This window comes from Salvia hispanica, chromosome 3 (assembly GCF_023119035.1).
Source record: "Salvia hispanica cultivar TCC Black 2014 chromosome 3, UniMelb_Shisp_WGS_1.0, whole genome shotgun sequence".
Lineage (NCBI taxonomy): Eukaryota > Viridiplantae > Streptophyta > Magnoliopsida > Lamiales > Lamiaceae > Salvia > Salvia hispanica.
In genome coordinates, this window is record NC_062967.1 from 46,677,925 (window position 1) to 46,695,092 (window position 17,168).

General features: G+C 35.0%; 2 protein-coding genes across 2 annotated transcripts; one reads left to right on the forward strand and one right to left on the reverse strand.

Annotated features, from left to right (window-relative positions):
* Window positions 1–297: 297 nt before the first annotated feature.
* Window positions 298–2,282, forward strand: LOC125215062 (protein BASIC PENTACYSTEINE2-like). Its single transcript, XM_048116370.1, has 2 exons — window positions 298–397; window positions 1,128–2,282. The coding sequence occupies exon 2, from the start codon at window positions 1,141–1,143 to the stop codon at window positions 2,005–2,007; it is 867 nt and encodes a 288-aa protein (XP_047972327.1). The 5' UTR covers window positions 298–397; window positions 1,128–1,140; the 3' UTR covers window positions 2,008–2,282.
* Window positions 2,283–7,888: 5,606 nt separating this feature from the next.
* Window positions 7,889–13,807, reverse strand: LOC125210820 (IAA-alanine resistance protein 1-like). Its single transcript, XM_048110417.1, has 11 exons — window positions 13,261–13,807; window positions 12,900–12,983; window positions 12,747–12,796; window positions 12,034–12,085; window positions 10,583–10,699; window positions 9,420–9,679; window positions 8,928–9,071; window positions 8,676–8,783; window positions 8,415–8,516; window positions 8,292–8,336; window positions 7,889–8,203 (listed from the first exon to the last, which is right to left on the reverse strand). The coding sequence occupies exons 1-11, from the start codon at window positions 13,544–13,546 to the stop codon at window positions 8,051–8,053; spliced, it is 1,401 nt and encodes a 466-aa protein (XP_047966374.1). The 5' UTR covers window positions 13,547–13,807; the 3' UTR covers window positions 7,889–8,050.
* Between the last annotated feature and the right edge of the window lie 3,361 nt (window positions 13,808–17,168).

Below are 17,168 nucleotides of genomic sequence, written 5' to 3' on the forward strand. Positions count from 1 at the left end.
TATTTCTGTATATTGGATATAATTACTTCTTTCTCATACAATAATATGTAGACTGAAGAATAACGGGTTTTCATTAAATGTGACAAAATTATTCTCCCATATCTCTAGTCTCTATATAAGATTATAGAACATTATAATAGGCTTACGTGGAATATTGAATTTTGAAAACGGAAATAACATTATTTATAGCACAGCTGTACTAATCGAGATTAATTAGCATATTTTTAATTCATAGTAATGTTTTTTTAATATTAAATGCCCGAAACCTATTTGATGAAAACTCAATTTGGAGGGCCTCTCTCTGTCTCTCTCTGGTTTCTATCTTCTCTCTCATCTCACCGAATTCTCTCTCCTCTCTCCAGAAGGGAAAAAACCTAAAAGAGCTGTTTACCCACAAGTAAGTTCTCTCTCTCTCTCTCCCCCCGTCTCTCTCCCTCCCTCTCTCTATATCTTTCAAAATATATTATCTGGGCCTTTTCTCTCTCCGCCTTCCTCTATATCTATTGGAATATTTAATGTGCTTTTAAACTTTTAATTTGGAAAATCTATATGCGATTCTTGTTCTGATCTGCCTTGATGCATTAATTGTTATTGTAGATCTGTTATTGTGCGACTTTGTGTTCAGATCTGTGCGAAATGTCAAAGATTGAATCTTTTCTATTAGGGTTCCCGATTTTTCACGGGTTGTGTTTTCTTTATGGTTTCTTTTAGGGTAATTGTTGATTTGGCGGATCTATTTGAATTCACATTTTTAGAATTTTAAATTAATGTTGTTCAATTGGACGAAGAATGGTTGTTTTGCCCTTTGCTTGTTTGTGCAAATGCTTTTGCCTTTCTTGTTCGATCGCCCCCAAAATAATGGTATAGTTTTAGGTGGAAAACAGTTGAAAGGTTCACAATTTGAATTGTGGATTGATTAGATTTTGATTGGTTCAATTTTGCATTTGGATGTTGTTTTGCTCTTGTTGTGTGACATGTTCAGGCATTTTAAAGTTTGCTGCTTTTATATTGATCACATTTGCTCAGCCGATTTCTTGATCTTTTTTGTTGCCATATTAGAAAATGCATCTATGGTGATAAAATGGAATATTTGGGACTTAAATTAATGTGTATTGTTACTTGCGTAGATCTGTAGATTATATGGACGACGACAGTCTAAGGAATTGGGGTTATTATGAACCGCCCCTTAAAGGGCTCGGTCTCCAGCTCATGTCGTCTCTGACAGAGCGAGACACGAAGCCTTTCCTAACCGGGCGCGACAATCCTGTAATGGTTTCAGCGAATGGCTCCTTTCATCCTCGGGATTGTGTTGTTGCTGAACCACCGGTCACACACATGGACTATGTTAGGGATAGCTGGATAAACCACAGGGAGAAGTTCTTGCATATGTTCCCGGGGAACCCTTACAGTTCTGTTCTTCCTGAGTCTTCTGTTGGCCACCATCAGATGCAGATGGTGCAGCAGCCACCTCCCCAGCAGCAACCAGAAACAGTCAAAGAGACGAGGACAAGCATTGAAGAGCCAGTCGCGAAGGAGGGCGGCTCAGCCAAAAAGAGGGCGGCTGCTGCAACCACCAAAACCCCAAAAGCAAAGAAGACTAGGAAAAACCCTGCCCCCAAGGAAAATGGTAATGGCAATGGTAATCCTTCTGCTCAACGTGCCAAAACAGCTAAGAAGAACGTTGAAGTTGTTATCAATGGAATGGATATGGATATTACTGGGATACCGATTCCTGTTTGCTCTTGCACCGGTAGTCCACAGCAGTGTTATAGATGGGGATGTGGGGGCTGGCAGTCGGCATGCTGCACCACAACTATATCAATGTATCCATTGCCAATGAGCCAGAAAAGGCGCGGAGCCAGGATTGCTGGACGGAAGATGAGTCAGGGCGCGTTCAAGAAGGTTTTGGAAAAACTTGCTACTGATGGATATAACTTTGCTAACCCCATTGACCTGAGGACTTACTGGGCAAAACATGGCACCAACAAGTTTGTGATAATCAGATAGAGCGAAGCATCGGCATGGCCTCAACCGCATCTGGTCCGCTTTTCATGTATATATTCTGTGGCCTCTTGCTGTTATTTCGTTGGTATTTTGTAGGCCTTGAAATTTCATATTCATGATACATGTTTGAAATCCTTGACTATGCAACATGTTTCCTCACAAACAAGTTAATTAATTCCTCCTTTGTTTACTTGAAAGGCTAGCAACATTTTTCTGGCCTTCCCTGGATAGGATAATGGATTATTTCTTTTGTTCCTACTGAATGATTTTCAGATTAATGTCTCTACTTTCCCTATACTATTATTGGCTTTCTCATCTGTCTTATTTGCTACTATGTTTACTCATTTTTACATTATAGACCATCAAACATTCTTATAGAATGTCTGTTTGATTCTTTATGATTTTTGACAGTGAAACTTGGCCTTCTCTCTTTCTCAAAATGATGGCTTTTCCATTTCCATAGAAAAAGTGATACTCCTATATAAGTCAAAAATATGTATTGAAACTTATTGATAATGGATTTTGTAGATTTTCGAAAATTGAAAGTGAAATAAGAGAAACTGTTGAGAGATGCATTCTCTCTCCTATGCCTATTAGTCTAGTAGTGAGGTTTCATGTCTGATGTACGATTATGACTTATCGCTGTGGCCTAGAATAAGAGGAGCCCACCATTATTATTTCCTGGGTTTATGATAAAGTGTGACTGACCTGAATTTCATTCCAATAAGTTAGATGTCGCTTTCAATATCAATAGTCTCTTTTTGTAAGAAATATATAAATGGTTCGAGATAAGTAGGAAAAATTATTTTCGGAAATTGTTCTCAATCCATTTAAAGCCGACTAGTACGTTTTATTTTTCTTTTTTATTCAAACTACAAATAAGGAGTACATTTCAATTAGAAAATTTTTCATCTTTTTTTAATGGAATATTGGCACCTAACATTATTAAATTTTTAGAAAGTTGGATTTTTTCCACGAACTTTAAAATTGGCAAATAATATCATGAACCTTTACCCTGAGTTTATTATTTCCCACTAAAGAAAAATTTCCAGCAAATTATATCATGATACATATTTTTTTTTCGTAATTTTTCGACAACAACTTAAAGAGCTTCAAGTTTTTTAATCTTTGAGGATAATTTATCTTGAAGCACACCCTCCAAAGTTGTTCTTTGATCTATTAATATAGCCGGAATTTTTTCTTTAGTGGGAAATAGGAGTAACAAACTCTGGACAAAATTCGTGATATTATTTGTCAATTTCAAAGTTTGTGGGAAAAACCCGACTTTTTTAAAGTTTAATGATATTAGGTGTCAATATCTTTTTTTATTATTATTATGGAAGAGTACGTAATTTATAAATTTCAATATTAAAATTTATTGGTGTGTTTAAACTTCTGAAACCAAAGGTGTGACCAATTTTCCACAAAATCAAAATTTGCCCAAATTGAATCCAAGGTGCATATCCGATGTTGTCGTAGTCTGAAGTAGCATGTCTGAATATCTAACTAGATCAAAATGCATCGTAATTACATATAATAATACACCTAATTAGTCATCATAACGACACCAATTTGATGTGTTAACTTCTCATTTCACACTATTTTGTTTAGGGCTGGGTAAATATACCGAAAAAACGGTATATCGATCGTATCGTATTGAAAAATATCGAATTTTCGGTATATCGAAACTTTTGGTACGATACAATACCGTATCGAAAGTTTTCGGTATGATAACGATATGAATTTTCTTATACCGCGGTATACCGTTTTATATCGAATATACGATATATATCGATATTATCGGTATACCGAAATATATCGAAAATCAATATGTATCGAATTATCGATACATATCGTTTATACCGATGATTAAATCAAGAATATAATTTATTTTTTTAAGATTAAAAGTTTAAATCATAAATGTATCCATATAACTTAATCATATATTTTTTGATTATGAAGATGTGGACAATGATTATTTTATTATGTTAAAATTATACATTAATTTTGGTTTTATTTTTCGGTTTTGAATTATATTTTTTGGTATACGGGTATTCAAAATTGTATAAAATTTCGGTATATCATACGAAATATCGATATACCGTTCAGAACGGTATACCGAAGTTCGGTACGATATACCGAAATTTTGAAACGGTAACGGTATAGTTTTTTTCCATACCGAAATTTCGGTATACCGAAACTTTCGAAACAATAACGATATGAAATTCTTTCATATCGATATTTTCGGTATGATAACGAAACAAAATTTTTGATACGGTATATCGTATCGACCCAACCCTAATTTTGTTCATGTCAACTCCACATAATAGACACGGGACATGCCATATAGTACTAGGATTTAATTTTGGAGTAATGATAAACAACCAAATTTTGTACAACCAAAATAAGGTAATATTAATATTTAATGTATTAATTATATATTAAAACCATAAATATAGTAAGTGGATAAGTTAAAAAGACTTATTAGCATTTAACCTCATTTATATTTTTATATTTGAATTTTCTTTCTATTATTTTTAAATTTTGAATTAAAGTATGCACTAAATAAAATTAATGATTCCAAAAAATTAAAAAATATATACATAAATCATAAATATATGACCATAATATTATACACTTTCCATGTACTATATATGCATCCATATATTTTAATAAAATGCATAAATAAACCTATTTTTATACAAATAAACTAGTTTTTGGTTGTACAAAATTTGGTCACATAGATTTGTTGTTAATTTTGTTAGCATACTTGATTGTGTGAATTGACTGCACACTAAAAATTAATAGTAGTATTAGTACGATACTCCTTCGATCCACGAAAAATAGAGTACATTTACCATTTTTAATTGTCCACGGAGAATAGGACACATTTAAAGGAAAATTTTCAACTACTTTTTTCTTACTTTACTAATTCCATATTAAAACATGTATCATTCACAAAGTGTCCTATTATTCGTGGACGGAAGAAATATATTTTACCACATTCAAAGTTCGTGGTAAGGATATGGATAGATGTATTGAACCCTTTTATTTCCAATATCGTGATCTTCATTCCTCTATAAATGAGTGGATAGTCCCCTCCCTATCCCACAACAAAGGTTTTTAAAAGAGTGAGTGACTCATTTATAACATGGTATAGATTGGACCCAAGTCAGTTATGAGTTTCGTTGTTGCAAGGGTAAAAGTTTAATGATGATCCTAGCCTATATATTGTGGGGGCGCATTGAACTCATTTCCTACCCCACATCGACAAATTGGTGGTCTTGACTCCTTTATAAATGATTGGATAATCTTCCCCCTTACAAGACCTTTTAAGGTGGGGAGTGGTCCATTCTAACATTATGCACCTCCTCTCCCTTTACGGTAACAGGCGTAGCCGAACCAGACCTTCGAAATCACACTCGGTCCCATAAGGGCATCTGAGGTTCGCTTCCATAACCTCATTTTCCACTGCAATGACGATGGTGCGGCTTGCCTGATTTTCTATTTTAATCTTATCTCCAAACCGGGAGTTAGTGTTATTTTGCATCTTTGATTGTTTGTGTTTGGTTAATTTGCTTTTTTTATTATACTTATTTTGTAGTTGTAAACGAAGATGGAGAGGTGGACGACTTCTGCAGTTGGGGAGCATGCACATATGCTCAACCAATTGTACCATATAATCTGGCACGTCCATCAAAATTTTTTATTTTTCTATTTTGATCAGTGCATTAAAATTAGTTTCTAAGTACTTTTAAAGTTACTTCTTTTAACGAGGTGAGAGTAATTTTTCATTAAATATACTTAAACTATTTTTTCTTTATCTATGCTACTTTATCAATTCTGCACTAAAATTTTTATCATTCACTGGCAAGATTATTTTTTATAGTAGTAATTTTTTATACAATTCAAAAATTATGGGAGAAAATTACCATTCAATTTCAAAGCAATTAAGCGGTAAGGCCCAAGTATTTATTTGGTCATAAGTCCTTAGAGAATCCACCATAGGGCGGAGGATAGCCCACCCGATGCATCCTCCGCCACTGCAGCAGGGCGGAGGATGCTCCCCGCATCCTCCGCGGACGATGAACAATTTTTTGCATCTTCCGGCCTATCCTCCGCCCCATTGCAGGGGTCCGGACGATGCAACACATTTTCATTTTTTTTTAATTTCTTCTATATATATTGCCATATTTTTATTTCATTTCACACATTTCACTCTAGTCTTCCTCATCTCAATTTCCACTCTTCCTACCTCCTATCTTCCTATCGTTGTAACTTTTTTTTAATTAAATGTAAGGTTTGTCTTTAATTTGTGGTATATTTATATTTATTTTGCTGATAATTGACATATTTGTAAACATAAAAAAATAAAATGTAAATGGTACAAAATAGTCGTTAAAACTATAAAGTGGGCTATAGGGCGCCCCGTTGTGAATGCTCTTAAAGTTTGATCCGCTTTTAAATTATTTATACGTAACAAAAATATATACCCCCAAAGTCCACACATTTGAAAAAAAACATAATGGACAAGACTTTTCGTGAGGTGATGATGTTACTTGTTTGAAAGAAGCTGAGACTTTTTAATGGTATTTGAAACATTATCATGTACACGAGGTGCATGCCATGTTTGTTGAAAAAACTATCGACACAATTACATCAATTGGCAAGTCTACATGGGCTGAAAAGACACATAAATATAGAGACTAAGAGACTAAGAGCACTCCCAATGCTCTCCCTAAAAACTCCCTTATTTCTCCCTAACTCCTGCCACATCAGCGCCACATCAGCACAAAATTTATCCCCAGTTTTTAGCCAACTTTTAGCCAACTGCTCCAATGGTTTCTCCCTTATTTCTTCCTTATTTCTCCCTAACTCAACATTTCATTTTTACATCATTACTAATTTAATTGTTTTATTTTTGTATATAATAAAGCAGCTAATTTAATTTATAAGACAAAACAAATAATAGTAATAAAGTTCGTTGTATTAAACACGAGTAAACATTACAACGACGAAAATTAATAAAAAAAATATAGTACAGGAATGGAAAAAAAAATTCAAAGTAAAAAAATTCAAGTGCGGTGGGCGCGGTTTCTATTTGCCCACAATTCTTCGATCATATCGTGCTGTAGTGCTCGATGGGCCTCCTTTTGGTGTATGTCCATGAACGCCTTGAACCGTTCATGTTCGTTGTACGGTACACCCCGGCGGGCGGACTCGGACTCGGTTGAGACACCGTGGTCGCGGGGGATGTATCGGCGCCGCCTGCGGATTGGCCGTTTGGGTGGCTGCTGCATTCGAGCAAGCTCGCTTTGTATGAAACGGGAGATATAGTTGTTGACTGGGTTGTTGGCGAAACCCGCGACATCCCATCCGGTGGGAGCGGGAGGTACCTCCTCTTCGGAAGAAGAACGAGATATCTCCTCGTCGGACCGAGAATGAGAAGATGATTCAGAATTCATTAAATATAGATGGAGAGAGAGAAAATAAATGAAGAGAGAAAATGGATGAGGATGAGGAGAGAATGAAGAGAGAAAAGGGATGAGGATGGAGAGAGAATGAAGAGAAGGTGTGTATTTATAGGGGAGTAAAAATAGCCGTTGGATATTAAAAAAAAAAAAAACGCCGAAAAAACGCCGAACGCGCCCTACAGTGGCCGGCGTTCACTCGGCGATAAATCGGCGTTAAAACGGGAACCGGCGTTAATTCGGTAGAATTAACGCCGGAAAAACGCCGACTTCTCCCCATTGCCGGCGAATACTCGGGGATACCCGGCGTTAAAACGCCGGTTTTTATCGCCGAGTGCATTGGGAGTGCTCTAATATAGTATACCTCGTTGCATGCTTTCCTTTGTCCCATCACATTTTGAGTCCACAATAAATAGGACTCAAATCAATATCATTTCGATTAAGGTGAACAACATAAATCGAGCGCAACATTTTGTCCAGATGTGTATTCTTGTATACAAGTTGTGATAATAGAAGGAATAATTCATATTTTTTGACATTGTACATTCCTCAAGAAGAAAAAACTATAATCTCTATCATTCTACAAGTGATATACAAAGGGCTACAGCCATTCCCATTAGCAACGACACTAATTGTATCGCTGTGTTCCTCAAAGCTGTTGTGCCGTTGTTCATTTCAGCCAAAACACCAGCGAGGGCAATATATATAAAACCACCAGCAGTAAAACCCTGAAAATTTCACAGCACAACATTCACAATCACACGAGATTAGAGAATCGAATATGCAGTGTGTAGTTGTTGGCCGAGAAACTATTACCTCAATCAACGATGACTGCCCAGGATCTTTTCCCCACATCAAAGCCTGTAAAACAGCCACCCTCGAATTAGTAAAATACCATCTTAGGTTTTGTTATAAAGAGAGGTATACGAGACTACAAACCAGAGCAGTTCCTGCCAGTGCCACCAGTGCAGACAGAAAGTTAAAGAAGAGGGCTTTGGAGACGGTAAAACCAGATCTCACCAAAATTCCAAAATCACCTATCTGCGAAACCCAGAAATGCTAAGTATACATATATATGAGATCACCACAGCATATTGTACCAAAACCCAAATACAAGACATGTCACATATATAATGGTGCTTTTTTTACTGAACTTAAATGAAGAATGGCACTGTAGCACATCAATTCAGAAAATCAAACCTCTTGAGGAAGCTCATGGGCAAGCAGAAACAGAGTTCTTGACCAGCCACCAACTGATCCATAGAGGAGGAAAGCACTTCCCAAAGCCATCCCATCGGTAAAATTATGCTGAGAAAGGTAAAGTGTCATGACTCATGCGAAAATACATACACATTTTTGTCCTAGTCAGATACGTCTAGAAATAAACTGCCATAAATTCAGTTGCTGCAGAGTAACAGGCAACCAAGAAGACCTAGTTTTGAAATGACTTACCACTCCATCTGAAAAGAGGTTCAGGTAGCCAAACACCAAACTTGATTGTGACTTGATGGGTGCTTTTTTCTCAACGGAGTCAAGATTACCGTTGGGGACTTTTTCAGCAAGTGTGTCTTCGGTAGCATTAGTACCAGTAGTTCTCTAGAAGGGACAGAATAATGGAGAAAATTTCAGCACGAAGAAGCATCTCTCAGTTATTCTTTACTTCACATACTTGACAGACTATCCACAATTCTCTGAAAAGCCCATCTCTATTCACTAATCTATTTTATTGGAGATATTGAGATTTAATGTATTGCTTCAAGTTGCGATAAGGAAATGAGCATATTGCATCAAGTAAAAAGGGAACCAGCAAGTTGTATTTTTTTTTTCCAATATATAAGGAAATGGGCAAATATACTTTCTGCAGATCATTATCTCAAGGTGGCATTAAGGAGGACCCTAACTGATTATACGTGTTAATTATCATGGATAAACTTCTTACCCTACCTTTCGCAGAGAATCTTTTTCACTAGTTTTACCACTGCGAGCTTTTTTAGCAGGCTTATCCAATTCTTTTCCTTCAGATGATTTCTCATCATGTGACTGTGCCTGATGATTTTCATCTACATGATCATCATCTTTCAATTTGTTAGAGTGTTTGTGGTGGTGGTGGTGGTGATGACCAGTATTCCAATCATTTTCTCCGCCAGAATATTCTTCAACGTACCTCACAACTTTCTCAACAATAAGAAACACCACAATTCCAGCTGTACCAAAAGAGTATGATTAAAATGTACTCCACTGAAGTAGTTGAGGGAAATAAGATGCATGAGGGAATTCAAATATCAAGATGAGCATCCTATGTACTCGCAGTTATGAAATTCTATTTAACTTCTTGACACACATAACAAGCATTGAGAAAAAAACAGTTCTCAAGAGAGCAAGGCTGTTAAGTGACAAAACTATCTTCAGTAAATGGATACATAAAATCACCTAATAGAACCATCTATGCAATAGTCTGTCTATTCTCTTTAAAGAAACTTGCATTTTATACTATTAGGAGTAATAATTAGATTAAAGACCGAGGAACATGTTAGTCTGTCTATTCTCTTTAAAGAAACTTGCATTTTATACTATTAGGAGTAATAATTAGATTAAAGACCGAGGAACATGTTAGTTCATCATTGCAACAGAAGTATCAGATTAGTACGTAGTTTCACATTTATAACCATCAAGTTAAATCCACATATAATTAGACAAACTGGGACAATTTATTAATAGCAATGCGAATTTGATGATTCATCTGACAATGACTGATTTAACAGAAACCACAATTTAGTCAAATAAGAATTTCTAAAACCAACATAATTGATTGACGAAAACTAAGAAAAATAATTGAATTGTCAAAAGTCATCATGACATACATATTTATTGAAAAAATATTAGCCCTCCCTAAATTTAAGTATTTAACATTACTATGTTGGATGTAAATGAGTTCACTTTCACAAGGAAATCAATGCAAGATTATATTACAACTACGCTATAAAATATTAAAAAAAGAAATGAAGAGAAAAACTAAACAACCCTATGTTTATCAGAATTTCAAAATTTAAGCATGCTTGCGCAGCAAAGCAAAATACTTGCAGTAAATGTAAAAGCATGTTACCCACCCAAAATTGACAAACCAATAGAAAGATCCTTCAATGAATGAGAATGTGAATGTGACTGTCCAGAATGCTCATGATGATGGTCATCGTGGTGATCATGTGAATGGGCCTGCTCGCCTCCTGAAAACATAAAATTAAATGCACAAAAGTGAGAACAAAAGGTAGTACTCAACAACAGCATCACAAATAACAAGTACTGGTCTCAAGTTGGCTAAGGTTAATTGTTAAACAAGTAACGGCAGCAAAAAAAGGAAAAAGAAAGGACATTCACATAACTAATACCCCCTCCATCCACGAAAAATGGTCACAATTTCCTGTTGGTCAGTTAAAAAAAAATTGACTCTTTCCATCTATAGTGGCAGGCTCCACACAACTCACAACACCCACCGCACATTTACAGTGGGACCTTCACTCCAGTCACACACCAGCAACTATTTGATTAAAATTAGTGCCATCTACAATATGACAATTTTTTTGTGGACGGAGGAAGTAGTTTGCTACTTTACCTAGTACATTTAAAACTTTGCACTAGATAATAAAAACATGAAAACAAAATCCAATCATAACATCACAAATGGACCCAGACAAGTTTATTTGCAAAAATGGTGTCACTTTCTGCAGATCATTATCTCACTTTGGGTGTTCTGAATGAATGTGAGGATACCAACTTTTCTCCAAAGGTTACATCTCTCTTGTAATGCCTACATGGAAGAACAAGTTTGGTTTCTTACTAAGGCATTGACAAGAATCTTTGACCAGTGTTTCCAAGAGCTAAGATTAATGGAAATATGGCAACTGAAGCTGACAGATGCACAAATTTTGGTGAAGGAACGAACACATGTTGGCAATGCCCCAAAACATAATGTCCATTCGGTACAAATAGACAAAGGAAATCTTCCAAGCAATTTCTCTTCTAGATAACTGATCTATGCAAAGGTCTTGCCAGCCAAAGAAATATGATCATCATAAAAAAAAATACTCTCTCCATCCCACAATAAGAGTCTTATTTTGCCATTTCGGTCCGTCCCACAATAAGAGTCCTATTTCACTTTTTCCATAAATGGTAAATAGGTCTCACATTTCACCAACTTATCCCACTCACATTTTGTTATAAGATTAATATATATAAGTGGGACTCATATTCCACTAAACTTATTCAATTCACTTTTCTTCACACTTCTTAAAATCCGTGCCATAACTAAATAGGATTCTTATTCTGGGACGGAGGGAGTATACTTTAACTTACAATTTCAAAACCTAGTCCAGCCTCAATTTCCAGGAAAAAATTTATTCTAAAAGACAACTGAAAATGCTAAAAAGAAAACAAAAGAAACAACAAAGCAAAAGGGAATAGGGGGGAGAGAGAGAAAGATGCATCACATTCACGAGCAACAGACAAAGTCCCAAAATAACCACAAAAGCTATCTTTCATTCCTTTTAAAAGGTATACATACCGAAAGCATGTGGCAACTGATGAAGAAAAGCATCACCTAGCATAGCTCCCGCCTGCATAAGAGATGTTCATATAAATAAGATAGGACAACTACTGATAATTTTGTATTCTAGCTTCTAGCAGCCAAACAAACAAAGCCACTATTTTTCTTAGATAGATCGGTATGCTGCAAAACCAAATAGCATGAAAGCACTCAACAAATGAGCTTATTCTTATTTATGAGTTAGGAATAGAGTTAATCTGCAGAACACTCAAAGTGACAACATATGACCTTAAACTAGCAATTCTCAGGAAAATATATCAATATTAACCCCTCCCCTAATGGTAAACACACTATGCGGTAGTATTTTAGAAATCATAATTAATCTGATTTCCCAGCAACCTAATGAAAAAATTATAGTACTAAAATATACTCCCTCCATCCATTAAAAATAGAGACTCTTTCCTTTTTGGTCCGTTCCATAAAAATAGTTCACTTCTATTATGCTGAAGTCTGCCAAATTTTTAATCTTCTCTTAGACTATCTTTAATAAATTATTCTCTCTTTCAACATAAGATATATTAGTACTGTAAGATAAGCTACTAAAATTAAAGGAGTAGCTTTTCAAGCCACAGACAACAATGTAATCTACTATAATATACAGAGAGAATGAGTAACAAACTTTTGTCCATGAATGTGTTAACAAAGAGTGGACAGAGAAACAAGAAACTGACCCCAAACAATGCTAAAGAATCAACAAAAGCCTTTGATGGCTTCCCCTGAACTGCACGAAATAAAATCCAACCTTTGTTAGCTAGCCATAAGCATAAATTGATATCTTTCAGAAAGCTATAAAAGGAGCATGCAATGGGCTTTAGAGAACTTACTAAATATGAAAGGCAACAAAATGAGGCAAATAAGGGAAGCCAAGCTAACCAACAGAGAGCAACCCATGGCATTGATCCAGAGACCTGCCAAATCGAATAACCCAATTAGTACTGCACTAAAATATTCTTGCGTGTCAATTTTCTGAAATGCTTTCTACAACATTATGACCAAGAGTAATCATTCAATCAACAATCCTACGTTCAAAACAGTAAAAATGTAAATCTATCCGCAAGAGAAACTGTTTGCATACTAGGTTAACAATGCAGCAATGTCTAATTGATTTGAGTTATTCCAACAGAAAATTCAAAGATTTTTGCTATTCAAAAATGAAGGAAATTAAATGAACAATAAATTAATTACCAAGCCCAGCAAGCTCCACATCGCCATCATGCTCATGATGCCCGTGCCCACAATCATGGTGATCATCATCATGTCCCCACATCATCTTCAGATCTTCCTCTTCCGCAATTTCCTCGGGAAGAAGTGACTGCCGCCCCTGATTCTTCTCTATCAACCCCACATGATCGTCATCATGTACATGATGGTGATGGTGGTGGCTGCACTGGTGAGCCGCCGCCGCCGCCACGGCCAAAACGCCCAACATACAGTAGTAGATCTGCCGCCGGGTAACTGAAACGGGCCCCATTTCCCCAATAAAGGCGCGTTTGGATTGGAGTAAGATGAGAAAGAGAGTAAGGGTTTAAGAGTGAGGGCTTCTTCGCTTGCAGGTGCCTTCGATTGTGATGAAACAAACGGCGCATAAAAAGAGGATTATAATTCCCACGATGATCCCGAACGTTATTACATCCATTTTACGGTTTCTTCATTTAATTTTTTTAATATTTTTGGATTTTCTTATTGTGAAATGGAGAAATGATACTGGGTTGGGGAATTGAACAGGAGGAAAAAAGATGAAAGAATAAGATAAGGAATTCCATGATTATTTTATTTTTATCTGCATACTTGAATTTAATAAACTAAATTTATGACTTTCTACCCCTAAAACGACATTAATAATTGAATGTTAATTATGATGTTTTTGCTTACTGTGTTTACTGTATACTATACTTGGTGTGGGGTTTGCTCATCAACACTGAAATTAATATGTTCTCTCAACAAAAAAAATTCGACTCCATTTGAAATTATAAACCGTAATTCTATCTCTAGTTTTTGTGATTTCTTATCCTCAAGTAATATTATTTGTATGAATAAAATCTATAGAGCATAAGTTATCTTATCTATTTCACCTCCAAAAAGAAAAAAGAAAAAGTTATCATCTTCACTTTCTTGTAGCTTGTTTTGTTCTGTTATATGCTTTTCCCACTTTGGATTGGACTTTGCATCTGCTTGTCAACCTCTGTTGACATTTAGTTATCAAAAGTGAAATAATACAGAGTGCATGGCCTAGTGAAGAATGGGTTCCTTATTATAAGTGACCACTGAAATAGCAATGGATTTAGTTTTTTTTTCAGTCGCTTTTTCAGATCGCAGATTTTGTCTTTCGAGTCGAAAAATAATGTTCATTACAAGAATTACATATGTTGCTGTTTTCAATCTCTCTTTTCTTGGTAATGAAAAACAAGCCCAAATAAATCTCCTTGAATAATGAGTGGTAAAATTTGAATCAAGTAAGATTCACTGCCCTAAAAGGAAAAGTACTCAGATAGGAGACTTGCAATGAGCAAATATTAAGCTTCATATATAGCGGTCTCTCGCGTGGTTTAGTCGAGCAAGAAATATTTATTTTACTAGTCTATTGATCAATATACAATTTAGAAGAAAGATTCTTTGTTCCATTACGTATTTTTTATGAATTTAATATACAAATAATGATAAATGACATATAAAATAAATAAAATTCTTCTCATAAATTAGAGAAATAAGAAATTTACAAGCAGCTACAAGCATGTGTTTTTGTATACATCCAATCAACTTGTGCGCCGATGGCAACTGCGAGAAGGGGCAGAAGTTGATTGTTGTGGTCATATCAAAGATGCACCATAAATTTATCTAGTTAGACACCAGTTGATTGTGCATATTGTTGTGGTCATATCATATCTGAGTACGAGTACTTTGCCATACTGGATGAAAGTTAGGATTTGAGAATGTGCTCTCAAATTTAGTGTTAGTATGTGATTTTAGTTTAGTTATTGTTTCATGGAGTATTATTCTTTTGCTAGGTAGTCCAATGTAAGAAGAAAACTTTATGCGGTTGGAATGATCCATCGAACTATACAAAGTGAACACATTTGACGTAATGTTTGGGATATGCAAGAATGCATTGCGCAGCAAGTATGAGGGAAATGTATAGTACATGTCTATTATTCATCCAATTGTGCTACAATATATTGGGAATATGAGATTTGGAGGACGGTTAGATTGGCAAACACCAAAAAACCTTGACCATCCAATTGTGTTACAATAATGCCATGGATTTTTAGCATTTCATTTATCCAAGAGGACACTTTGAATGAGGTCTTATAACTAATATGCACATAAATTTATTCTTAATATCTTTTGAAATGGCAGGTGTCTTGTAATTAATATAATTTTTTGTTTGATATCTCACACACAAAGCACTATATGGATGATGACAGGCTGACTTATCTCCTATAACTGCGGTGGCTGATACAAGTGTGGCCAATAAACTATATTCCAGCCTCCCATTTGTCATCGTGCTTTCCCAACAATGCTCGAATATCCCAACACACATCTAAATCCTGTCTCACTACCTTCCTTGACTTGGACTATATTTATATGGAGATTTTTATACCAAATGTCATTTTTTCCCTTTCATTTCCACCACATTGTACTATCGCACAATCTGCATCAAAGCAATAGCAATCTTTATATGTTTCGCAAACCATGTTCGGGTGGGTGGTTTTCATCTAATTAACACTTGCACTCTTCATTACCATCAAATTAACTTATTTTGTACTAACTATCACCTACACTAGATAGAGAGCAAGAGAATGTTAGCTCTCAGTGTGCACACACTGTGGAAGTAATTATTCTTTGTGACTATCGTAACATATAGTCTCGGTGTATGCAAAACTTTCTATAGCTCTTCAACTGATTCTCTGCTCTAAAATGTTACCGAAATTTTTTTTAGTTGACACTTAAATCAAGAAATATGAGATGAGTGTAAATTTTTCAAATTTGTAATTATAGTTCCGTTCTGTAAAAATAAGATGGCTATTAGAACTTGACCACAGATCATTTATTTGATATTTTAACTAAACAAAATGCAATCAAAATGTATTGTTTTGATAATTATGACTTAATGAGATAATGGCATCGAATCAATTAATTTGCAATTGCACTGTCCTTCAAATTTTGTATTGATAATTGATAATTAAGTATTGACAATGACAAGGCCACCTTAGTACTATGATCAGGACATCACGGGTATTGATAATTAAGAAATGAACAATTTCTCGTATTACTCTCTCCATTTCTTCATAGTACGATGCATTTCTGTTTGAAATGAATATTTTGTGTATTAAAAGGATAGGTTATAAAATAAGAAATAGAGAAAAAAATGTAGAGAGTATAAAAAAATGAATAAAGTAGAGATAATAAGTAGGAGAGATAATGAGATAGAAAAAATAAAATAGAGATTATAAAAGTAAGAGAGATAAAGGAATAGTAAAGAGAAAGTGAGTTAATTATTATTCTTTCAACTTTGCCTCTCTAGAACTAACTGCGCCGCTGCCCCGACAGGCAAATAATGAATTAATTATTACTATTACTATATATGGAAATTACTCAAGTAGGAACTTTTTGAGATGAAAAAACGACTCAAATAGTACTCCATATTACTCATTCCGTCCCATTAAAGGTGTTAATTTTTAGTTTGTCTCATTCAAAATGTCTAATTTTTATATTTCGGAATAAACCTCTCTCTCATCTATTCTCATTAAAATATTTAACTAATTTTATTTTTCTACTTATTTCATCTAACAATTTCTTAAATCTCGTGTTATAAAAAAATATGAATATATTAAGTGGAATGAAATATCCGGTGATACAAAAAATATGGATATATTAAGTGGGGTGGAGTAGTATATATTATCATAAAAATAGAGCAGTTGAGGTCCACCACGCTACCAACCACACGTCCACACCCATGGAATACTTTGTTTTATTCAGCTATTACTTGATTACAAAATGGATGTGAATGTGATTTGATACCTACGTCTTGTGTAACTAAATATGTCATTTAATTAACGTGATATTGGTACCTATGATAACGGAGTAATACGGAT